At 41.2% G+C, this 22,570-nt stretch overlaps 2 protein-coding genes across 6 annotated transcripts in view; both read right to left on the bottom strand.

Moving 5' to 3' along the window:
• LOC135542428 (N-chimaerin-like) overlaps positions 1-9,613 on the bottom strand; it is a 33,034-nt gene extending 23,421 nt beyond the window's left edge. Inside the window, exons 1-6 of one of the 4 annotated variants that reach the window (XM_064969357.1) lie at positions 9,393-9,613; positions 9,165-9,236; positions 7,283-7,321; positions 7,143-7,198; positions 2,688-2,719; positions 2,466-2,579 (exon numbers count right to left, since the gene is read on the bottom strand). In XM_064969357.1, coding sequence (XP_064825429.1) covers positions 2,466-2,579; positions 2,688-2,719; positions 7,143-7,198; positions 7,283-7,321; positions 9,165-9,183 — 260 coding nt within the window. In that variant the 5' untranslated portion in view covers positions 9,184-9,236; positions 9,393-9,613. Of the gene's footprint in view, positions 1-2,465; positions 2,580-2,687; positions 2,720-6,035; positions 6,166-7,142; positions 7,199-7,282; positions 7,322-9,164; positions 9,237-9,392 lie in introns of those variants that run through there. The other 3 variants (XM_064969356.1, XM_064969358.1, XM_064969360.1) reach the window with 3 other exon arrangements.
• Positions 9,614-11,566: 1,953 nt separating this feature from the next.
• On the bottom strand, positions 11,567-14,327 carry atp5mc3b (ATP synthase membrane subunit c locus 3b). Of its 2 annotated transcripts, none has more exons than XM_064969354.1 (5): positions 14,260-14,327; positions 13,945-14,027; positions 12,996-13,073; positions 12,512-12,702; positions 11,567-12,117 (listed from the first exon to the last, which is right to left on the bottom strand). In XM_064969354.1, the coding sequence occupies exons 2-5, from the start codon at positions 13,981-13,983 to the stop codon at positions 12,003-12,005; spliced, it is 423 nt and encodes a 140-aa protein (XP_064825426.1). In that variant the 5' UTR covers positions 13,984-14,027; positions 14,260-14,327; the 3' UTR covers positions 11,567-12,002. The 2 variants fall into 2 exon arrangements, with proteins under 2 accessions (XP_064825426.1, XP_064825427.1); XM_064969355.1 differs by having other exon boundaries at positions 13,945-14,035; positions 14,260-14,290.
• Between the last annotated feature and the right edge of the window lie 8,243 nt (positions 14,328-22,570).

Below are 22,570 nucleotides of genomic sequence, written 5' to 3'. Positions count from 1 at the left end.
TCATCCAATGACAATGAGGAATATATCACCTCAGTCATCGGCTTCATCAATAAGTGCCTCGACGACATCATCCCCACAATGACAGTACGTAAATATCCCAACCAGAAGCCATGGATTACAGGCAACAGCTGCATCGAACTAAAGGCAAGAGCTGCCGCTTCAAGGAGAGGGACACTTATCTGGACGCTTATAAGAAATCCCGCTACGCCCTTAGATGAACCATCAAACAGGCAGAGTGGATTAAGATTGAATTCTACTAGACTGTTTCTGACGCTCCTCAGATGATGTGGCAGGGCTTGAAAACTATTACAGACTACAAAGGGAAACACAGCCGCAAGCTGCTCAGTGACGCGAGCCTACCAGACTAGCTAAATGCCTTTCATGCTTGCATCAAGGCAAGCAACACTGACCAAATACTTATTTTCCACAATAATTTGCAAATAAATTCATTAAAAATCCTACAATGTGATTTTCTGGAGATTTTTTTTCTTTCTCATTTTGTCTGTCATAGTTGAAGTGTACCTATGATGAAAATTACAGGCCTCTCATCTTTTTAAGTGGGAGAACTTGCACAATTGGTGGCTGACTAAATACTTTATTGCCCCACTGTACTAGGCGGTATCAGAGGAAAGGCCAAAAAAATTGTCAAAGACTCCAACCACCCAAGTCATTGACTGTTGTCTCTGCTACCACACGGCAAGCAGTACCGGAGCGCCAAATCTAGGACCAAAAGGCTTAACAATTTCTACCCCCAAGACATAAGACTGCTGAACAATTAATCAAATGGCCACCCGCACTATTTACATTGATGCCCACCCCCTCAGCCCAAATTCATATTACACTGCTGCTACTCGCTATGTATTATCTATGCATAGTCACTTTACCCCTACCTACATGTACAAATCACCAAAACTAACTTGTACCCCCACACATTGACTGGGTACCCCCTGTATATAGCCTCGCTATTGTTATTATAGTGTTACATTTTATTATTTTCTACTTGGTAAATATTTTCTTAACTCTTTCTTGGACTACATTGTTGGTTAAGGGCTTGTAAGTAAGCATTTCACCTGTTGTACTTGGCGCATGTGACAAATAAAGTTTGACTTGATATGTAGGCGGTGTGTGTACGTGTGCAAGACTTAGCAAGCCTTGGAGTCACACATGAGTCTGAGCCGTATTTGACATTTCTGAATGCGATATTCAATAATACACTACATGACCAACAGTGTGGACATACTCGAACATCTAATTTAAAAATCATTTTAATATGGAGTTGGTCCCCCCTTTACTGCTATAACAGCTTCCACTCTTCTGGGAAGGCTTTCTACTAGATGTTGGAACATTGCTGCGGGGACTTACTTCCATTCAGCCACAAGAGCATTAGTGAGGTCGGGCACTGATTTAGGGCGATTAGGCCTGGCTCACAGTCGGTGTTCCAATTCCAACCCAAAGGTGTTTGATAGGGTTGAGGTCAAGGCTCTGTGCAGGCCATACAAGTTCTTCCACACAGATCAAACCATTTCTGTGTGGTCCTCCCTTTATGCACGAGGGCATTATCATGATGAAACAGGAAAGGGCCTTCACCAAACTGTTGCCACAATGTTGGAAGCACAGAATTGTCTAGAATGTCTTTGTATGCCATAGCGTTAGGATCTCTCTTCACTGGAACTAAGGGGCCTAAGACAGGTGGTTTCACGTTCTGTGAGCGTGTGTGGCCTACCTTTTCACGGCTGAGCCGTTGTTGCTCCTAGACGTTTCCACTCACAATTACAGCACTTACAGTTTACAGGGGCAGCTCCAGCAAGGCAGAAATATCGTGAACTGACTCGTTGAAAAGGTGGCATCCTATGACGGTGCCATGTAAAAGTCACTGAGCTCTTAAGTAAGGCCATTCTACTGCCAATGTTAGTCTAAGGAGATTGCATGGCTGTGTGTTCGATTTTATACACCTGCCAGCAACAGGTGAGGCGGAAATAGGCTAATCCACTAATTTGAAGGGGTGTCCACATACTTTAGTATATATGTATATATGCGTACCTAAAGGGTTCTTAAAATTCAAAATCAAAAAGATAAATGATAATCTTAAAGCAATTCCATATGTTAGCTTAGTAGAACCACCCCCACCAAAAGGCTTAGATGTTGAAGTCACCAGCTAAAAGGTGTTTCTTCCTCAGACACATTGGTGCGGCTGGCTTCCGGGTTAAGCCAGCAGTGTGTGAAGAAGCAGTACGGCTTGGCAGAATCGTGTTTCGGAGGACGCATGGCTCTCGACCTTCAACTCTCCCGAGTCCGTAGAGGAGTTGAAGTGATGGAACAAGACTAACTACCAATTGTAAATCTCAAAATTGGGGGGGGGGGGGGGGGGGGGGTGTAACTACAAAAAATTCTAAACAAATCAAAAGAAGTCATGCATCACACTGTTTGGAAAATCTATCTGAAGAAATGGTGTGTGTGGCCCTAACCGTAGGGCCAGTGTGTAGGTCCCAGGCTGCCTCTGGCTCTCTCTGATGAGGTAACTCCCCTCTGCCACACTCAGCAGCTGGTCAGCCTCCTCTCTGGAGATCATCCCATGGTACCTGGGGAGAAGAAAGAACATTGGAAATACAGATGCAGACTGGATTTAAAAAAACTACAGCAATGACTAGTTTTGTATATAAATTCTATATTGAAATAATCCAACTTACTCTCTCCCATAGTATTTGGGCCGGTTATCCACCTGAAAGCAAATAGAATATTCCATTGATAAGTAAATCAAGAAAAATAGACTTCTGGTTTTCGGATTGTGAAGGTTGGAAGGTTAACCAGAGGAGAACTAAGTCACCGCAATAGTACTTTACTTGCATCACTATAACACTGGGATGCATTCCGTAGGACACAACTCAACATCATGGAAGATAAAGAATTATCCACCGTATGCTACGCGACTCGACTACTGTGAAGACATATAGCAAACTTAAAATAGGATCTAAATACCCACCATCTAGGTGTTTCAGAGGAAGGTCACTGGATAAGCACCATGGTCAGAGACAATGCTAGCATGCACAGGTGTCCATCAAGGGGCTGGCCAAGCCGGAAGGTAATAATACTCCGTGAGACGGCTAGAATTATTATTTTTTGCATCCCTTATTACACTCTTGCAAGCCTTTTCTTTAATATATTCAACTGGCTATGAAGTGAAATGGCGGCATATATATATATTTACATTTAAGTCATTTAGCAGACGCTCTTATCCAGAGCGACTTACAAATTGGTGAATTCACCTTCTGACATCCAGTGGAACAGCCACTTACAATAGTGCATCTAAATCATTTAAGGGGGGGGGGGGTGAGAAGGATTACTTATCCTATCCTAGGTATTCCTTGAAGAGGTGGGGTTTCAGGTGTCTCCGGAAGGTGGTGATTGACTCTGCTGTCCTGGCGTCGTGAGGGAGTTTGTTCCACCATTGGGGGGCCAGAGCAGCGAAAAGTTTTGACTGGGCTGAGCCCAGTCAAACACACACATATATACACACACACACACTGGGGCAAAAAAGTATTTAGTCAGCCACCAATTGTGAAAGTTCTCCCACTTAAAAAGATGAGGCCTGTAATTTTCATCATAGGTACACTTCAACTATGACAGACAAAATAAGAAAATTACAGGCCTCATCTTTTTAAGTGGGAGAACTTGCACAATTGGTGGCTGACTGAATACTTTTTTGCCCCACTGTATGTATATATGTATGTATGTATGTATGTACGTATTGCCCGTTGTGTGCATGTTCGGTAAAACCGAATATCCTGGTATTGTACATAAATGTTCTGAAAATAGGAATACCTCCCAACCCCTAACTGCAACACAACAGTAATACATTTTGATATGTGAATTTCTAGCAGATATTTCAGGTAGTATAGGCCTGGACAACTGCACTGGATTCTCTGTGGCGTTGACCACACTGTTAGTGATGTCACATTCCCATAGAAACGTTGAGACCCCGCAGAGATATTAATTTCACTTCATAGCCAGTTGAATATATTAAAGAATATATATATATATATGAAAGAAATTATCAGTCTATAATTTTAATGGTAGGCTTATTTGAACAGTGAGAGACAGAATAACAACAACAAAAATCCAGAAAAACTCATGTCAAAAATGTTATAAATTGATTTGCATTTTAATGAGGGAAATAAGTATTTGACCCCCTCTCAATCAGAAAGATTTCTGGCTCCTAGGTGTCTTTTATACAGATAACGAGCTGAGATTAGGTGCAAACTCTTAAAGGGAGTGCTCCTAATCTCAGTTTGTTACCTGTATAAAATACACCTGTCCACAGAAGCAATCAATCAGATTCCAAACTCTCCACCATGGCCAAGACCAAAGAGATCTCCAAGGATGTCAGGGACAAGATTGTAGACCTACAAGACCATAGCCAAGCAGCTTGGTGAGAAGGTGACAACAGTTGGAAGAAACACAAAAGAACTGTCAATATCCCTCGGCCTGGGGCTCCATGCAAGATCTCACCTCGTGGAGTTGCAATGATCATGAGAACGGTGAGGAATCAGCCCAGAACTACACGGGAGGATCTTGTCAATGATCTCAAGGCAGCTGGGACCATGGTCACCAAAACTATTGGTAACACACTACACCGTGAAGGACTGAAATCCTGCCGCAAGGTCCCCCTGCTCAAGAAAGCACATATACATGCCCGTCTGAAGTTTGCCAATGAACATCTTAATGATTCAGGGGACAACTGGGTGAAAGTGTTGTGGTCAGATGAGACCAAAATGGAGCTCTTTGGCATCAACTCAACGTGTTTGGAGGAAGAGGAATGATGCCTATGACGCCAAGAACACCATCCCCACTGTCAAACATGGAGGTGGAAACATTATGCTTTGGGGGTGTTTTTCTGCTAAGGGGACAGGACAACTTCACTGCATCAAAGGGACAATGGACGGGGCCACGTACCGTCAAATCTTGGGTGAGAACCTCCTTCCCTCAGCCAGGGCATTGAAAATGGGTCGTGGATAGGTATTCCAGCATGACAATAAACCAAAACACACGGCCAAGGCAACAAAGGAGTGGCACAAGAAGAAGCACAGTTCTGGAGTGGCAAAGCAAGTCTCCAGACCTTAATCCCATAGAAGATCTGTGGAGGAACCTGAAGGTTCGAGTTGCCAAACATCAGCCTCGAAACCTTAATGACTTGGAGAAGATCTGCACAGAGGAGTGGGACAAAATCCCTCCTGAGACGTGTGCAAACCTGGTGGCCAACTGCAAGAAACGTCTGACCTCTGATTGCCAACAAGGGTTTTGCCACCAAGTACTAAGTCATGTTTTGCAGAGTGGTCAAATACTTATTTCCCTCATTAAAATGCAAATCAATTTCCAACATTTTTGACTTGCGTTTTTCTGGATTTTTGTTGTTGTTATTCTGTCTCTCACTGTTCCAAACAAACCTAAGATAAAAATTATAGACTGATAATTTCTTTGTCAGTGGGCGAACGTACAAAATCAGCAGGGGATCAAATACTTTTTCCCCCTCACTGTATGTATGTATGTATGTATGTATGTATGTATGTATGTATGTATGTATGTATGTATGTATGTATGTATGTATGTATGTATGTATGTATGTATGTATGTATGTATGTATGTATGTATATATATATATATATATATATATATATACACACACACAGTTGAAGTCTGACGTTTACATATACTTAGGTTGGAGTCATTAAAACTTGTTCAACCACTCTACAAATGTCTTGTTAGCAAACTATAGTTTTGGCAAGTCGGCAAGAACATCTACTTTGTGCATGACACAAGTAATTTTTCCAACAATTGTTTACGGACAGATTATTTCACTTATAATTCACTATATCACAATTCCAGTGGGTCAGAAGTTTACATACACTAATTTGACTGTGTCTTTAAAAAGCTTGGAAAAATCCAGAAAAGGATGTCATGGCTTTAGAAGCCTTTGACAGGCTAATTGACCTAATTTGAGTCAATTGGAAGTGTACCTGTGGATGTATTTCAAGGCCTACCTTCAGAATCGGTGCCTCTTTGCTTGACATCATGGGAAAATCAAAAGAAATCAGCCAAGACCTCAGAAAAAAAATTGTAGTCCTCCACAAGTCTGGTTCATCCTTGGGAGCAATTTCCAAACGCCTGAAGGTACCACGTTCATCTGTGCAAACAATTGTACACAAGTATAAACACCATGGGACCACGCAGCCGTCATACCGCTCAAGAAGGAGACGCGTTCTGTCTCCTAGAGAGGAGCGTACTTTGGTGAGAAAGGTGCAAATCAATCCCAGAACAACAGCAAAAGACCTTGTGAAGATGCTGGAGGACACAGATACAAAAATATCCATGTCCACAGTACTATATCGACATAACCTGAAAGGCCACTCAGCAAGGAAGAAACCACTGTTCCAAATCCTCCATAAAAAAAAGCAAGACTATGGTTTGCAACTGCACATGGGGACAGAGATTGTACTTTTTGGAGAAATGTCCTCTGGAATGATGAAACAAAAATAGAACTGTTTGGCCATAATGACCTTCGTTATGTTTGGAGGAAAAAGGGTGAGGCTTGGAAGCCGAAGAACACCATCCCAACCGTGAAGCACGGGGGTGGCAGCATCATGTTGAGGGGGTGCTTTGCTGCAGGAGGGACTGGTGCATTTCACAAAATAGATGGCATCATGAGGAGGAAAATGATGTGGATATTTTGAAGCAACATCTCAGGACATCAGTCAGGAAGTTAAAAGCTTGGTTGCAAATGGTTTCTTCCAAATGGACAATGTCCCCAAACATATTTCCAAAGTTGTGGCAAAATGGCTTTTAAGGACAACAAAGTCACAGTATTGGAGTGGCAAACAGAAAGCCCTGACCTCAATCCTATAGAAAATGTATGGGCAGAACTGAAAAAGTGTGTACGAGCAAGGAGGCCTACAAAGCTGACTCAGTTACACCAGCTCTGTCAGGAGGAATGGGCCAAAATTCACCCAACTTATTTAGCAACTAAAGCTGCAATATGTAACTTTTTGGTGACCCGAACAAATTCACATAGAAATGTGAGTTATAGATCTGTTATTCTCTTTGAAATGAGAAATTGAAAGCAAGTCAATTATTGAAAGCAAGTCAATTACCTCAGAGGTGCAGGTCAGTCGCCGTGGATGTGGTGCCTCCTGCTGGAGCTGATACACTTGTGCAAAAACAGAACAGTCAGTAAAACATGATTACAGTGCTCCCTACAATATTTTCATCATTGGAATACATTTATACTCACGGTAAGATTTCCACACTGGCGGCCTGTATTCATCATGGTCTGAGGAAAGAAGAACATCATTTCAAGTCTTAAACTTTAACATTGACACGCTACCAAAAATCTTTGTTTCCTGATTGACAGTGCCTCCAGGTGGTCATTCTAACACACTACACTTAAACTGTGTTGATTAAGCCACCCTGACAAATTAGATTTTCTACAGATTCAATAACAAGACAAGATATTTTTGAACCCAAACAAATGATTACATTAGCGGGCCTTCAGCACATCTGAATTGCCTTGAAGCATAATATAGGGTCACTCATTTTAGGCTAGACGCAAGATACTATGCAACTAGCCTAATCAACAATACCAAACTAATTTTGGTATTTTATGCAAATACAGAATAAATCTAACATTGTTATTAGCTTAGGCTTATTGTACTTGAGAAGTAAGTTCATCAATACATTAAAACATTATGGTGCCAAGCCAAATTGTTTTATGAGGACTTTTTCACACATCCGCCATGGTTGGTAGGGTCGCTCTGTCTCCACTCGTAGCAACATATCCTTACAAAAAAAAAATACCACTGTTCTATACTGAACCATACCACTACCGTAGCACATGCAGTTTGGGTCGACACCATTATGTAGGATAGCTTTAAAAAGAGCTACTACTTAATACTGACAAAGATTTCAATTAGGCTACTACAAGGTTCTCCCACTTAAAAAGATGAGGCCTGTAATTTTCTTATTTTGTCTATCATAGTTGAAGTGTACCTATGATGAAAGTTACAGGCCTCATCTTTTTGGGTGGGAGAACTTTCACAATTGGTGGCTGACTGAATACTTTTTTGCCCCAGTGTGTGTGTGTGTGTGTGTATATATGTATGTGTGTGTATATATGTGTGTGTTTGACTGGGCTCAGCCCAGTCAAAACTGTTCGCTGCTCTGGCCCCCCAATGGTGGAACAAACTCCCTCACGACGCCAGGACAGCAGAGTCAATCACCACCTTCCGGAGACACCTGAAACCCCACCTCTTCAAGGAATACCTAGGATAGGATAAGTAATCCTTCTCACCCCCCCCCCCCCCTTAAATGATTTAGATGCACTATTGTAAGTGGCTGTTCCACTGGATGTCAGAAGGTGAATTCACCAATTTGTAAGTCGCTCTGGATAAGAGCGTCTGCTAAATGACTTAAATGTAAATGTACAAGGATGTTCTGACCCTCAAATAGCTATTGCACTACATAGGACTGCAGTCTGTGCTTTCAATCACACCATGAAAGGACTATGGCATGTGTGTTCTGACAGAATACACTGGATATCTGTCCCAAAGCACAGAGCTTGCAGTCTCATCCCCCACAGCCTGGAAGTCAGCTCGATCTTAAACTTGAAATGCACTTAATTTCCAGCCCCCTAACTGTTCTGTATGTATTTTCTCTCCCTCTCTTAGTTCAAAAGTTACAGACAGATATGTCAATGTTTTTTGTTTAATGCAAAAAAAGGCAATAGACTGTAGTCTACTATTCCACCTCTTGAAAAGTCTTGTGATACCATTTGGTGATGAAGGGGTTTTAACATAGCTTAAAAGGCTATAATACATGAACGTTGACAATGACTTAAATAAACTGTTAGTTAGCTAGCGTTAGCTATCGAACATCGTATCTACAAATCTGATGAGGCGGGGTGTTTCTATACCGTGCGAAAGAACTCTACAGGCCTCCCGACAAGGCCAAAAAAATGCTGGCTAGATGGACAAACACAGATCACATTTCTATAGCAAAACATTTGCATATCGGTCACATGCATTACTAGGAAGCTGGCGTTAGAGCTGGTATTGAAACTAGCGAGGTATAAAACTGACAGAAAGGAACAGTTAGCTAGCTAACGTTAGTTAACTTACCAAAGACATTTAGAGCCATTCTTGGTGCGATATCTGATGCGCAATATGACTATTTCCACCGCCGTTAGAAAGCTGATAAGGGGAATACAGTGAATAAATATTATTTTGCGAGAAAACATTCAGCAACTAGGAACATTTTTGAAAACTGTATCAAAGTGTTTATACTACAATAACAGAGCCAGTCCAGGCTAGATAGCGTTGGCCACTTAAGTTAACACATTTGCTCACACTGAGTCACCGCTAGTAGTACCGCCGACTTCATGACAAAAATAAACAAACCTAAGGAATGGGAGCAGGCGTAGATGCAAACATGCATTTATCTACAGTGAGGATAAAGCCAATATGTAATCTATCCGGTTGCATATGCATGCATATAGCTAATATAATTGATCCCAACAAACACCTTATCTATATTCTATAACGAAGTCGCCATCTTGTGATATCACGTGACCATCAGCCTCAATTTTAGGCCGTAGTTTTACCATGGTTACCATGTGAAGCTGCTCAGAAAAGGATGGGGCAGGGTTGGTGCTATCTGGGATCCTTAGGATGTCCCTACCCGTAACTATTTTAAATTTCAATTTGGGAAGTCCCAAGGATCCCAGAAAGCATGGACCCGTGCAGCAGCAATCCAGTTAAATCACCATGTTAGAAGGATGAGAGAATCCATACGTCTGATTAGATTAATATACCGTTGAGATGTCCTTGTAATTTCGTTCTCGTTTTTTTGGGACATCCTAAATGGAAATCTTAACTGTAAATTCGGCTCTGCAAGTAGGCCTAGTACAGGCAATGTTTGAGCTAACGATTCATAAATCCTGCAGTCTAAAGGTAAGACCACTACTTGTGCCACCAGTCATACACACGTACACATGGATTGTGTGTTGTAGATATGTGGTAGTAGAGTAGGGGCCTGATGGCCCATACCTAATATGTTGTGAATGTATTGTAATGTTTATTTTTTTACAACTGCCTTAATTTTGCTGGACCCTGGGAAGAGTAGCTGCTTCCTTGGCAGCAGCTAATGGGGTTTATAATACATAGAAATACAAAATACCTATTCATGGAAGGTGTGTGTGCTACCAACTTGATTTTGTAGGGTCATGAGAAGGAGCACATCCAGATAAAGCCCAGGCCTTGTAGGCTGTACTTGGCAGCTATAGCGTAATTACATACATAGCACATAAGTAATTAAACAGTTAAAAATCAGGATGGGAGCAGATGCAGTTTGTTTTTGGTAGTGTCAATGGGCTGAGCGGTGGGAGGCAGCATTCACAGGAATGAAGAATTAAGGTCACAGCAAGGGGGGGGGGTCATTGGGCAGAATCAGACAGCTCCAAAGCCATTAGCAGCACACTGCACTGTCCACTCACATGCATTATTCCCTCCCCCCTCGCATTAGCACCAAGTCAACTATGCCACAACAAAGGCTATCCCACTATTACAAAGCAATGCATAGTGAGAAATAATGGAGGGTCAATTCAAAAGCCCAGGCACTGCACAGGATCAAAACTCCATGTTTTGTATTCAATATAGAAAGTGAAATTCAATGGACCCAAACTGTTTCAATTTAGCATGCAGATTAAATTGAACAGCCAATGTTAGATCATCTCTGCTATGAATGTTTTAACTACCGGTATCCATAAATAATATCTGCTCATGACAACCAAAATGTTTACTTAGCGCTGAAGTTTATAATCTCAAAATGCAAGAGATTGGAAGTGTCTATTCAGACAGCTCCAAAGCCATTAGCAGCACACTGCACTGTCCACTCACATGCATTATTCCCTCCCCCCTCGCATTAGCACCAAGTCAACTATGCCACAACAAAGGCTATCCCACTATTACAAAGCAATGCATAGTGAAAAATAATGGAGGGTCAATTCAAAAGCCCAGGCACTGCACAGGATCCAAACTCCATGTTTTGTATTCAATATAGAAAGTGAAATTCAATGGACCCAAACTGTTTCAATTTAGCATGCAGATTAAATTGAACAGCCAATGTTAGATCATCTCTGCTATGAATGTTTTAACTACAGGTATCCATAAATAATATCTGCTCATGACAACCAAAATGTTTACTTAGCGCTGAAGTTTATAATCTCAAAATGTAAGAGATTGGAAGTGTCTATTCAATTGCAATCCAACAGCTGAACTAAATCTCACCCCAAATCTAAAATATCTTCAAGATCAAGCAAAATGTATGGCTTTGGGGTGAAGTTTGCCCTAGGTAAAAAGCTCAGATCAGCTTCCCCAATCCTAACGCAAAACTGACCCAATATCAGCATCTATTGTCAACTTTAACATATATTAAATGGTTGTTCTAAAAAAATAAATGCAAAGCAGAGTCAAGTTGATCATTTTTCATGGAATAGCAAAAAGAGGACATTGTATTACACCAGTGAAAGATGACTTCAGTATTTATTACAATTAAGAAAAGCATATGATAACCAAAAGTACAGTAAAAATGTACTTAAACTCACTTGATTGCAATCAACCTGCAGTTAACATGCCTATATGCTTTGTTTTGAGCTGAAGGGCACACACTAGAGAAATGCATTTGTTAATCCAAAATCTGGTGTTCCTTTGAAAATGTTTTGCAGGGAAGTGGGGCTACACACAAAATAGCTAAACCATTTTAAAGTGAAATACATGCATTTAATTCTGTAATTGGTTACATTTTTACAATACATGCCTTTTCTTTTGTCAGCCTTCAACAAAAACTTGGAAAATGTACAATTCTATGACCCCAACACTGAACAATTTGGGTTGCTCGAGTAAAATAGGTAGCCACAGCTGTGGTTTCAAAATCATGATCACCATCTGCAGTAGACCTATTTACATGGCAAACAGGATCAGGAAAGCAACCATCAAGCAGAACAGACCCATGGCTTCAGACAGGGCAAATCCCAGGATAGCATAGGAGAAAAGCTGCTGCTTTAGAGAAGGGTTCCTGGGGAGAAAAAAATATATATAATTGCTAGTGCCATGAATCAAAACTGTGGGATAGACTTGCAGCCATAGCGATTGTTAACCATTTTCACAAACATTGTAAAAAGAAAATGGACAAAAATCAAAAAAGATCCACATAAAAGGCATAAAGTAGGGCACCATATTGATAAAAATATATATAAAAAAATACCTTTATTTACCTAGGCAAGTCAGTTAAGAACAAATTATTATTTTCAATGACGGCCTAGGAACAGTGGGTTAACTGCCTGTTCAGGTTGCAGAATGACAGATTTGTACCTTGTCAGCTTGGGGATTTGAACCTTCCGGTTACTAGTCCAACGCGCTAACCACTAGGCTACCCTGCCGCCCCAATATCTACTAATGGCAATATTTACCTTGCATAGCCGATGATAAGGCTGCCGAACACAGTCCCGATTCCAGCACCAGAACCAGCCACTCCAACTGTGGCAGCTCCAGCGCCGATGAACTTGGCTGCTGTGTCAATGTCTCTGCTCACAGCACTAGTCTGGAAACCCCGCAGTGCTACCTGAGAAAAGGCACTCTGTGGCACAAAGTCAGTGCTAGCCTGGGAGCAACAAATAAAAAGTCACAAAAAATTATGAACCAATTGATCATAAAAAACAGCTTGAAGATAAATATTACAATAATTTATGATTAAGACAACACTTAAATCATTGCAGAGGGGTCCAATAAAATTTGGAAGAGAACAGAGGGCTGTTTCCTTATCATTTCTATCAGCAACATTTTACCTAAGGAAAAAAAATCTAGACTAAAAGGTAGCATCAGTTGTCCATAGAAGTTGATGTTGTTCCTCAGGGTAAGGGCGCTAAGGGGTAATAGGGGCAGGTAGACACTCACCTCTCCTGTTCTGACATCCGGCCGGGAAAGCACAGACGCAGAGAGAGGTCTGTATAATGCCCTGGATCCAGCACGGACCTGCACATTAAAAAAAAATGGTATACGTTAAGTGATGTAACTTCCATAACATTATTGTAACTTGATTATAAACACACCACTACAAAAATAAATAACATGTGTTAACAGTCGCAAGGGGACACATGGCCAAATCATATGTACATCACCACTGATCAACTGTACAAGTCAGATGTGGGCAGTACAACAAGTAACTAGTAGCTTGCTACATACTACTAGCAAGCTACAGAGCCCCCCTCCCACACACACTGAGGAGAATGTGCTGTTAAACATGACAAATGCATGGAAGCACTGCAGTGTTTAGTTCCAAATATCTGCCTCTACTGGTGTGATTGAACCAGCCCTTGCAGATGTCCTAGACGACCAACTCAGAGGGCATTATGGAGTGGATCAATATGTACTGCCATGGTCCAAAATACCCAAACGCCAAACTGGCAAAGGGCACAACTAGGATTGACATTACTAGTAGCAAATGCACATAGCCAAATGAAAGCAGTCTTTGCTGCTTTATTTCTGCATGACCTTGAAATTACAAAGTCTCATTGGCTCATTCGAAAGCTAACGAGCGATGGTTAGCAACCTAATGTAAGCATAGCTAAAGCTGGCAACCTAGCTTAGGTGACAAGAGGTAACGTTATTTTCTAAGAGCAGGTTTAACAATTATTATAATTATTTTTAAAGGTTAGCTAGCTACGTTGATTTCAATTACATTTCAAGCCAAGTTTCTTACAATTCAGTGTGCACAATTGCATGCACTGAAACGTTACAGCAGTTCCTAAGTCACAAATAAGTATAAATTCAGCAGGCCCATCTAACTTGCCTAGTTAACATTATGCTATGACAACTTATATGCATCATTACTATCACAACTCACCAGTGCAGGCGTAGAGACGAACTTCGCACAGGCGTACATATTAGTTTAATGTGTTGACTGATAAAATCAACTTGACGAGTCACCTGGTTGTCTCAACAACAAAAAAAGAGAGAACAGTCGCTAAGGTCAATGATAATTTCACTACAAATTCAAAGATACAGCGAATACATAAAAACGATTAACGTTATGTGCAAAACAACTGTATTCACATAAATTATGTGTCGGTGTGGGATCAAAAAGACTTTAGACATGAAGATGAAAATGGATTGTTAAAATGTTTCAGCGTAGATCCCCATTTGCCTCCCCTTCACTTACCGGCTGCAGAGGTCGAAGCGCTGAGGAACAACTGCGCATGCCCGAAACCGTATTTAATCATATTCCCGGATGACGGGATTTAGGACATCAGACCTCATTCCTTTGCTTGCACCTTTGTTAGAATATTGGAAAGAAAAATAGTACAATCACAGCGTATTCAATATTGTTCCTATCAACCATCTATGTTTCTATTTATCAATAAAATATATATTGTATTCGTTTCAATGACAATGTGACATATTTTAATCATGCTACTAGTGATAATAAACTCATAAACGCAGGATGATAGTAGGGCACACTCAAAAGGGTTTCTTTCTACTTGTGTGTGCCACACTGTTCACCAATGATGTTGAACTGCTATTTTTAAATTCTCTGTGAATGTATGTATCAGTTTTACCCCACATATTTGTTTTAACCCCAAAATAATTTTGAATTCTAGTTTTCCTGTTCTTTAGCCTTTTGTTGTATTCATATATGGACAGTGTCATCCTTTTCAAATGTTCTCTTGTCTATTACCTTTTTTTAATATATAAAACCATTAATTTATTTATTGAGTTTGGTTTTGCCCTATAGCAGATCATATACAACATGATCCATCTCCAGCAGAGGGGGATGTGGTGTAAACCTGTGTGATGTAGTGGCAGCTAGGCAAGGTATCATTCCAGCTATACTGACCCAATCCCAATGTCAACCCTCAACCTTAACGCCCTGTGCACTTCAGTGATCTGAGAAGGTTTGACAGGTGTTAGCAATATGACATTAAATCCAACTAGCCTATCTGAAGCCTAGGTGGAGCTATTACCATACCAATGCCATGTCCTTTCAGATCTCCAATCTGCACAGGGAGTAGGGCAGTGGTAGCAATGCATAGTATTCAACTCTTACACTACGAGGTCCGGAGCCTGCTTGTTTTCTGTTATACCTGATAATTAATTGCACACACCTAGTGTCCCAGGTCTACATCAGTCCCTGATTAGAGGGGAACAATGGAAAAATGCAGTCGAACTGGCTTCGAGGTCCAGAGTTGATTTTAAAGGCCGTAGGGTCTTATGATTAAAATTGAGATTGGGCCACTGTGTAGACACACACACATGCACACATGCACGCACGCACGCACGCACACACACACACACACACACACACACACACACACACACACACACACACACACACACACACACACACACACACACATATACTGTACATACACAAAAAACATATGACCAACTTAAAAAAAGAGTTGGATTAACATTCCTTGTCCATTAAATTAATGGCATTTTAGAGATGAGAGCAAAATAATGATGAACTACTATTTTCATGCCCTACCTCCCTCAAAGATCTGTCTTTGTGTGTTTGTCTGGGTATGTGAGGGAATGACAGGGGTGAACAGACATGCACTGATTGGTTCATAGACAGGGTCTCTTCCTATGTCTTCAAGGACATGTAGATGTAGCCTAGCTAAATTCCCAATCTGACCCTCATACCATCATGGCCACCTAATCATCCCCAGCTTCCAATTGGCTCATTCATCCCCCTTCCTCTCCCCTGTAACTGTTCCATAGGTCATTGCTGTAAATCAGAATGTGTTCTCAGTCAACTTACCAGGTAAAATAAAGGTTGAGTGAAACATTTAAATAAAGATATTATACTGCATCGCCAAGGTTCTTAAATAACGGCAGTCTGAAGCTGATTAAAAGGCTTGAAGAGATGTATCATTAATGTATTGTGCTTGACCTTTTCTTCACATCAATATGACATTTAAATATCTAAACACATGCTTGGAAATTCACAAATGTGGACAATATACAATAATTGTATTTGCATTTATAATGGGTCCCCATTCATTTTCCTTGGGTCCTTCAAAATTAAGGCAGTTATATAATTTTAAAAACATTACTCTACATTAATTACAGAATTCACAACACAATAAGTGTGTGCCCTCAGGCCCCTACTCCAATACCACATATCTACAACGCAAAATCCATGTGTACATGTGTGTATAGTGCGTATGTTATCATGTGTGTATGCATGTGTCTGTGCCTATGTTTGTGTTGCTTCACAGTCCCCACTCTTCCATAAGGTGTATTTTTACCTGCTTTTTAACTCTGATTCTACTGCTTGCATCAGTTACCTGGTGTGGAATAGAGTTCAATGTAGTCATGGCTCTATGTAGTACTGTGAGCCTCCCATAGTTTGTTCTGGACTTTGGAACTGTGAAGTGGACCACTGGTGGAATGTCTTGATGGGCATGCATGGGTGTCTAAGCTGTGTCCTAGTATTTTAAACAGATAGCTCAGTACATTCAGCTTGTCAACACCTCTTACAAAAACAAGTAATGATGAAGTCAATCTCTCTTCCACTCTGAGCCATGAGAGATTGACATGCATGGCATTAATGTTAGCTCTCCGTGTACTTTTAAGGGCCAGCCATGCTGCCCTGTTCTGAGCCAACTGTAATTTTCCCAAGTCCCTCTTTGTGGCACTTGACCACATGACTGAACAGTAGTCTAGGTGTGACAAAATTAGGACCTGTAGGACCTGCCTAGTTGATAGTGTTGTTAAGAAGGCAGAGCAACACTTTATTATGGACAGCCTTCACCCCATCTTAGCTACTGTTGTATCAATATGTTTTGACCATGATAGTTTACAATCCAGGGTTACTCCAGGCAGTTTAGTCACCTCAACTTGCTCAATTTCCACATTATTCATTACGAGATGTAGTTGAGGTTTAGGTTTAGTGAATGATTTGTCCCAAATACAATGCTTTTAGTTTTGGAAATATTTAGGACTAACTTATTCTTTGCTACCTATCCCGAAACTAACTGCAGCTCTTTGTTAAGTGTTGCAGTCATTTCAGTCGCTGTAGTAGCTGACGCGTATAGTGTTGAGTCATCTGCATACATAGACACACTGGCCTTGCTCAAAGACAGTGAAATGTCGTTAGTTAACATTGAAAAAAGCAAGGGGCCTAAACAGCTACCCTGGGGAATTCCTGATTCTACCTGGATTATGTTTGAGATGCTTCCATTAAAGAACACCCTCTGAGTTCTGTTAGACAAGTAACTCTTTATCCACATTATAGCAGGGCATGTAAAGCCATATCACATCACTTTATTTCAGCAGTAGACTATGATCGATAATGTCAAAAGCTGCACTGAAGTCTACAAGACAGCCCCCACAATAATTGTATCATAAATTTCTCTCAGCCAATCATCAATCATTTGTGTAAGTGATGTGCTTGTTGAGTATCCTTTCCTACATGCGTACTGAAAGTCTGTTGTCAATTTGTTTTCTGTTAAATAGCATTCTATCTGGTCAAACACCATTTTTTGGAGGCGCATTGGAGGTCTGGAGCGTAGAGCTGGCACAACGCATCCCGGGAAGTGCGGGGCGCTGGCACAGGACGTACTGGGCTGTGAAGGCACACTGGCGACACATTGCGTAGAGCCGGCGCAGGATATCCTGGACTGAGGAGGCGTACTGGAGACCAGGAATGCTGAGACGGCACCACCCATCCTGGCTGGATGCTCACTTTCATACGGCAAGTACGAGGAGCTGGCACAGAATGCACCGGGCTGTGGATGCGCACTGGAGACACATTGCGTATCTCCGCAAAACATGGTGCTGGTCCCACGCTCCTCACGGCGACTGTCTTGCTCCAGACACCAAAACATCCACTCTACCTCATCACTCCCCTCAACTCTCTCACAATACTCCTCGCTCAGTCTATCCCAATATTCCTCTTCGCTTTCAGACTCGCACCTCGGCTTCGCCGACCAACCCATGTGCTCCCTCCCAAAAACATTCTGGGGTTGCCTCTCAGGCTTCAGTTGTGGTCGTGAACTTCGGAGTCGCGGTTGATCCTCCTTTGCTGCCTCCTGCATCTGCTTCCATGAAAGGCTTTCGTCTCCTGCCAATATCTCCTCCCATGTCCAGGATGTTTTCTCCTCCTGGCCACGCTGCTTGGTCCGTTTGTGGTGGGATCTTCTGTCACGCTCGTTGAAATGAGTGGACCAAGATGCAGCGTGGTATGTTTCCATCCTTTTACTTAGAAGAGAAACTTAAAGCACAAAACAGTAAAGCGAATAAACTAAACGTGAAGCTACATGCAGTGCAAGCAACTACACACAAACATAGTCAAGATCCCACAAAGCACAAAAAGGGGAAATGGCTGCCTAAATATGATCCCCAATCAGAGACAACGATAAACAGCTGCCTCTGATTGGGAATCATACCAGGCCAACATAGATATATCATTACCTAGATGACCCACCCTAGTCACACTCCGACCTAACCAACATAGAGAATAACAGGCTCTCTATGGTCAGGGCATGACATCTCTCTACTATTATTAATATTAGACCCCTCCTGTCTCAGCCTCCAGTATTTATGCTGCAGTAGTTTATGTGTCGGGGGGCTAGGGTCAGTTTCTTATATTTGGAGTACTTCTCCTGTCCTATCCAGTGTCCTGTGTGAATTTAAGTATGCTCTCTCTAATTCTCTCTCTCTTTCTCTCTTTCCTTCTCTCTCGGAGGACCTGAGCCCTAGGACCATGCCTCAGGACTACCTGACATGATGACTCCTTGCTGTCCCCAGTCCACCTGGCCGTGCTGCTGCTCCAGTATCAACTGTTCTGCCTGTGATTATTATTATTTGACCATGCTGGTCATTTATGAACATTTTAACATTTTGACCATGTTCTGTTATAATCTCCACCCGGCACAGCCAGAAGAGGACTGGCCACCCCACATAGCCTGGTTCCTCTCTAGGTTTCTTCCTAGGTTTTGGCCTTTCTCAGGAGTTTTTCCAAGCCACCGTGCTTCTACAACTGCATTGCTTGCTGTTTGGGGTTTTAGGCTGGGTTTCTGTACAGCACTTTGAGATATCAGCTGATGTATGAAAGGCTATATAAATACATTTGATTTGATTTGATATTATTCTGACATTTCACTATCTTAAAATAAAGTCGTGATCCTAACTGACCTGAGACAGGGAATTTTTACGAGGATTAAATGTCAGGAATTGTGAAAAACTGTGTTTAAATGTGTTGGTCTAAGGTGTATGGAAACTTCCAACTTCAACTGTATGTATGCGGTTAAATGTGTTTGTCTAAGGTGTATGGAAACTTCCAACTTCAACTGTATGTATGCGGATGACTCAACACTATACAAGTCAGCTACTACTGCGACTGAAATGACTGCAACACTCAACAAGGAGCTGCAGTTAGTTTCAGAATGGGTGGCAAGGAATAACTTAGCCCTAAATATTTCTAAAACTAAAAGCATTGTATTTTGAACAAAACACCCACTAAAACCTTAACATCAACTAAATCTTGTAATAAATCATGTGTAAATTGAGAATGTTGAGATGACTAAACTACTTGGAGTAACCCTAGATTGTAAACTGTCATGGTCAAAACATATTGATGCAGTAGTAGCTGAGATGGGAAGAAGTCTGTCTATTATAAAGCGATGCTCTGCCTTCTTAACAACATTATCAACAAGGCAGGTCCTACAGGCCTTAGTTTTGGCTCACCTTGACTACTGTTCAGTCGTGTCGATGCCACAAAAAAAAGGAAAATTGCAATTGGCTCAGAACAGGGCAGCACGGCTGGCCCTTGGATGTACACAGAGAGCTAATATTAATAATATGCATGTCAATCTCTCCTGGCTGAAAGTGGAGGAGAGATTGACTTCATCACTACTTTTATCTATGAGAGGTATTGACATGTTGAATTTCCCGAGCTGTCTGTCTAAACTACTGGCACACAGCTCGGCCACCCATGCATACCCCACAAAACATGCCACCAGAGGTCTCTTCACAGTTCCAAAGTCCAGAACAGACTATGGGAGGCACACAGTACTACATAGAGCCATAACTACGTGGACATCAAGTAACTGACACAAGCAGTAAAATTTGATTTAAAAAACATTTAAAAAACACCTTATGGAACAGCGGGGACTGTGAAGAAACACAAACATTGGCACAGACACACACACACACACACACACACACACACACACACACACACACACACACACACACACACACACACACACACACACACACACACACACACACACACACACACACACACACACACACAATAACATATGAGGTAAAGGGTGGCTACTTTGAAGGATATAAAATATATTTTCATTTGTTTCACACTTCTTTGGTTACTACATGATTCCATTTGTTTTATTTCATAGTTTTGATGTCATCACTATTATTCTACAATGTAGAAATTTGTAAAAGAAAGTTTACATACACTAAATTAGTATTTGGTAGCATTGCCTTTAATTTTTTTTAACTTGGGTCAAACATTTTGGGTAGCCTTCCACAAGCTTCCCACAATAAATTGGGTGAATTATGGCCTATTCCTCGGGACAGAGCTGGTGTAACTAAGTCAGGTTTCTAGGCCTCCTTGCTCGCACATGCTTTTTTAGTTCTGCTCGCAAAAGGGCTTTGTGATGACCACTCCAATACCTTGACTTTGTTGTCCTTAAGCCATTTTGCCACAACTTTGGAAGTATGCTTGGGGTCCTTGTCCATTTGGAAGACCCAATTACGACCAAGCTTAACTTCCTGACTGGAATGTCTTGAGTGTCTTGAGATGTTGTTCAATATATCCACATAATCTTCCATCCTCATGATGCCATCTATATTGTGAAGTGCACCAGTTCCTCCTGTAGCAAAGCACCCCCACAACATGATGCTGCCACCCCCGTGCTTCACAGTTGGGATGGTGTGCTTCGGCTTGCAAGCCTTCCCCCTTTTTCCTCCAAACATAACGATGGTCATTATTGCCAAACAGTTCTATTTTTGTTTCATCAGACCAGAGGACATTTCTCCAAAAAGTACGATATTTGTCCCCATGTGCAGTTGCAAACTTTAGTCTGGCTTTTTTATGTTGGTTTTGGAGCAGTGGCTTCCTCCTTGTTGAGAGGTGTTAAGGGATTTTTATCAATAATGACTCAATTATGTATACATTTGAATCAGAACTATGACTAAGCAGAATACTATTACATTACTGTATGGATGTATGAATCTTATTATAATCACAATACTGAATATAATGTGTGTAATTATAATCAAGAATTAGAACAAAGACTGTCTGTTCCTTGGTAGAAACGAATGCAGCTATCGTCAGACTGGCTAGAATGCTGTGTTCCTTACGGGACATCTTATCTACACCGGGAGAGGAGAGACCTTGGGCTGGTAGTAAATTATCTAGCAGGTGGTGGACGATGTGAACTATACTGCCATTGTATCGGAGTGGAGGAGAGACAGTTTAAAACCTATGATGTCATTTTTAGTTTATAACCTCTTGTAAATTGTACCATGATCAGTACTCTCGAGAATAAACGCTATTGATTGATTTTGAGACTGGTCTCTGTCCATTTTATGCAAATAAGTATCTTACAGATTCTTAGAAATGGGTGAAATACATCCAGTGTATTAATTGAATTGGTTAATAAACATATAGGAATCAAATTCCTTTAACAAGCTGCCTTTAAGTGTATGTCGATATAGGACTCGTTTTACTGTGGATATAGATACTTTTGTACCTGTTTCCTCCAGCATCTTCACAAGGTTCTTTGCTGTTGTTCTGGGATTGATTTGCACTTTTCGCACCAAAGTACGTTCATCTCCAGGAGACAAAACACGTCTCCTTCCTGAGCGGTATGATGGCTGCGAGGTCCCATGGTGTTTATACTTGCGTACTTTTGTTTGTACAGATGAACGTGGTCAGAAGCTTCTAAAGCCATGACAACATTTTCTGGAATTTTCAAGCTTTTTAAAGGCACATTCAACTTAGTGTATGTAAACTTCTGACCAATTTTGAATTGTGATACAGTGAATTATAAGTGAAATAATCTGTCTGTAAACAATTGTTGGAAAAATTACTTGTCTCATGCACAAAATAGATGTCCTAACCGGCTTGCCAAAACTATAGTTTGTTAACAAGAAATTTGTGGAGTGGTTGAAAAACAAGTTTTAATGACTCCAACCTAAGTGTATGTAAACGTCCGACTTCAACTGTATATATTGTTTTTTCAGAATATCAACCGTGTGTAGGTAGATACGTGTGTAGCTAGATGTGGAAAGATAGATACAAATGATTTTTTGCAAGTTGGGGGGGGTCAAACCTAGCTCAAGTTGGGGCTTGGGGGGTTCACACCTAGCTCGGCTATTAGTCATTTCTTTTGTAAAGGTTGAATAGTCTACTGTTTATCTAAAAGCCCATCCTGCTATGCCTGTGAAAAAACAATACCAATACTTTTTCCCCTTTCCACATGTTAAAGATT

This window comes from Oncorhynchus masou, chromosome 6 (genome assembly GCF_036934945.1).
Source record: "Oncorhynchus masou masou isolate Uvic2021 chromosome 6, UVic_Omas_1.1, whole genome shotgun sequence".
Taxonomy (NCBI): Eukaryota; Metazoa; Chordata; class Actinopteri; order Salmoniformes; family Salmonidae; genus Oncorhynchus; species Oncorhynchus masou.
Note: the sequence above shows the minus strand (reverse complement) of the source record. Positions and strands in the feature narration are given on the sequence as shown.

Coding starts and splice junctions, on each gene's coding strand:
- atp5mc3b (XM_064969354.1), bottom strand. CDS start 13,983: ATGTACGCCTGTGCGAAGTTCGTCTCTACGCCTGCACTG. Junction 12,703..12,995: donor CGGATGTCAGAACAGGAGAG/GTGAGTGTCTAC, acceptor TGTTGCTCCCAG/GCTAGCACTGACTTTGTGCC. Junction 12,118..12,511: donor CTTATCATCGGCTATGCAAG/GTAAATATTGCC, acceptor TTTTCTCCCCAG/GAACCCTTCTCTAAAGCAGC.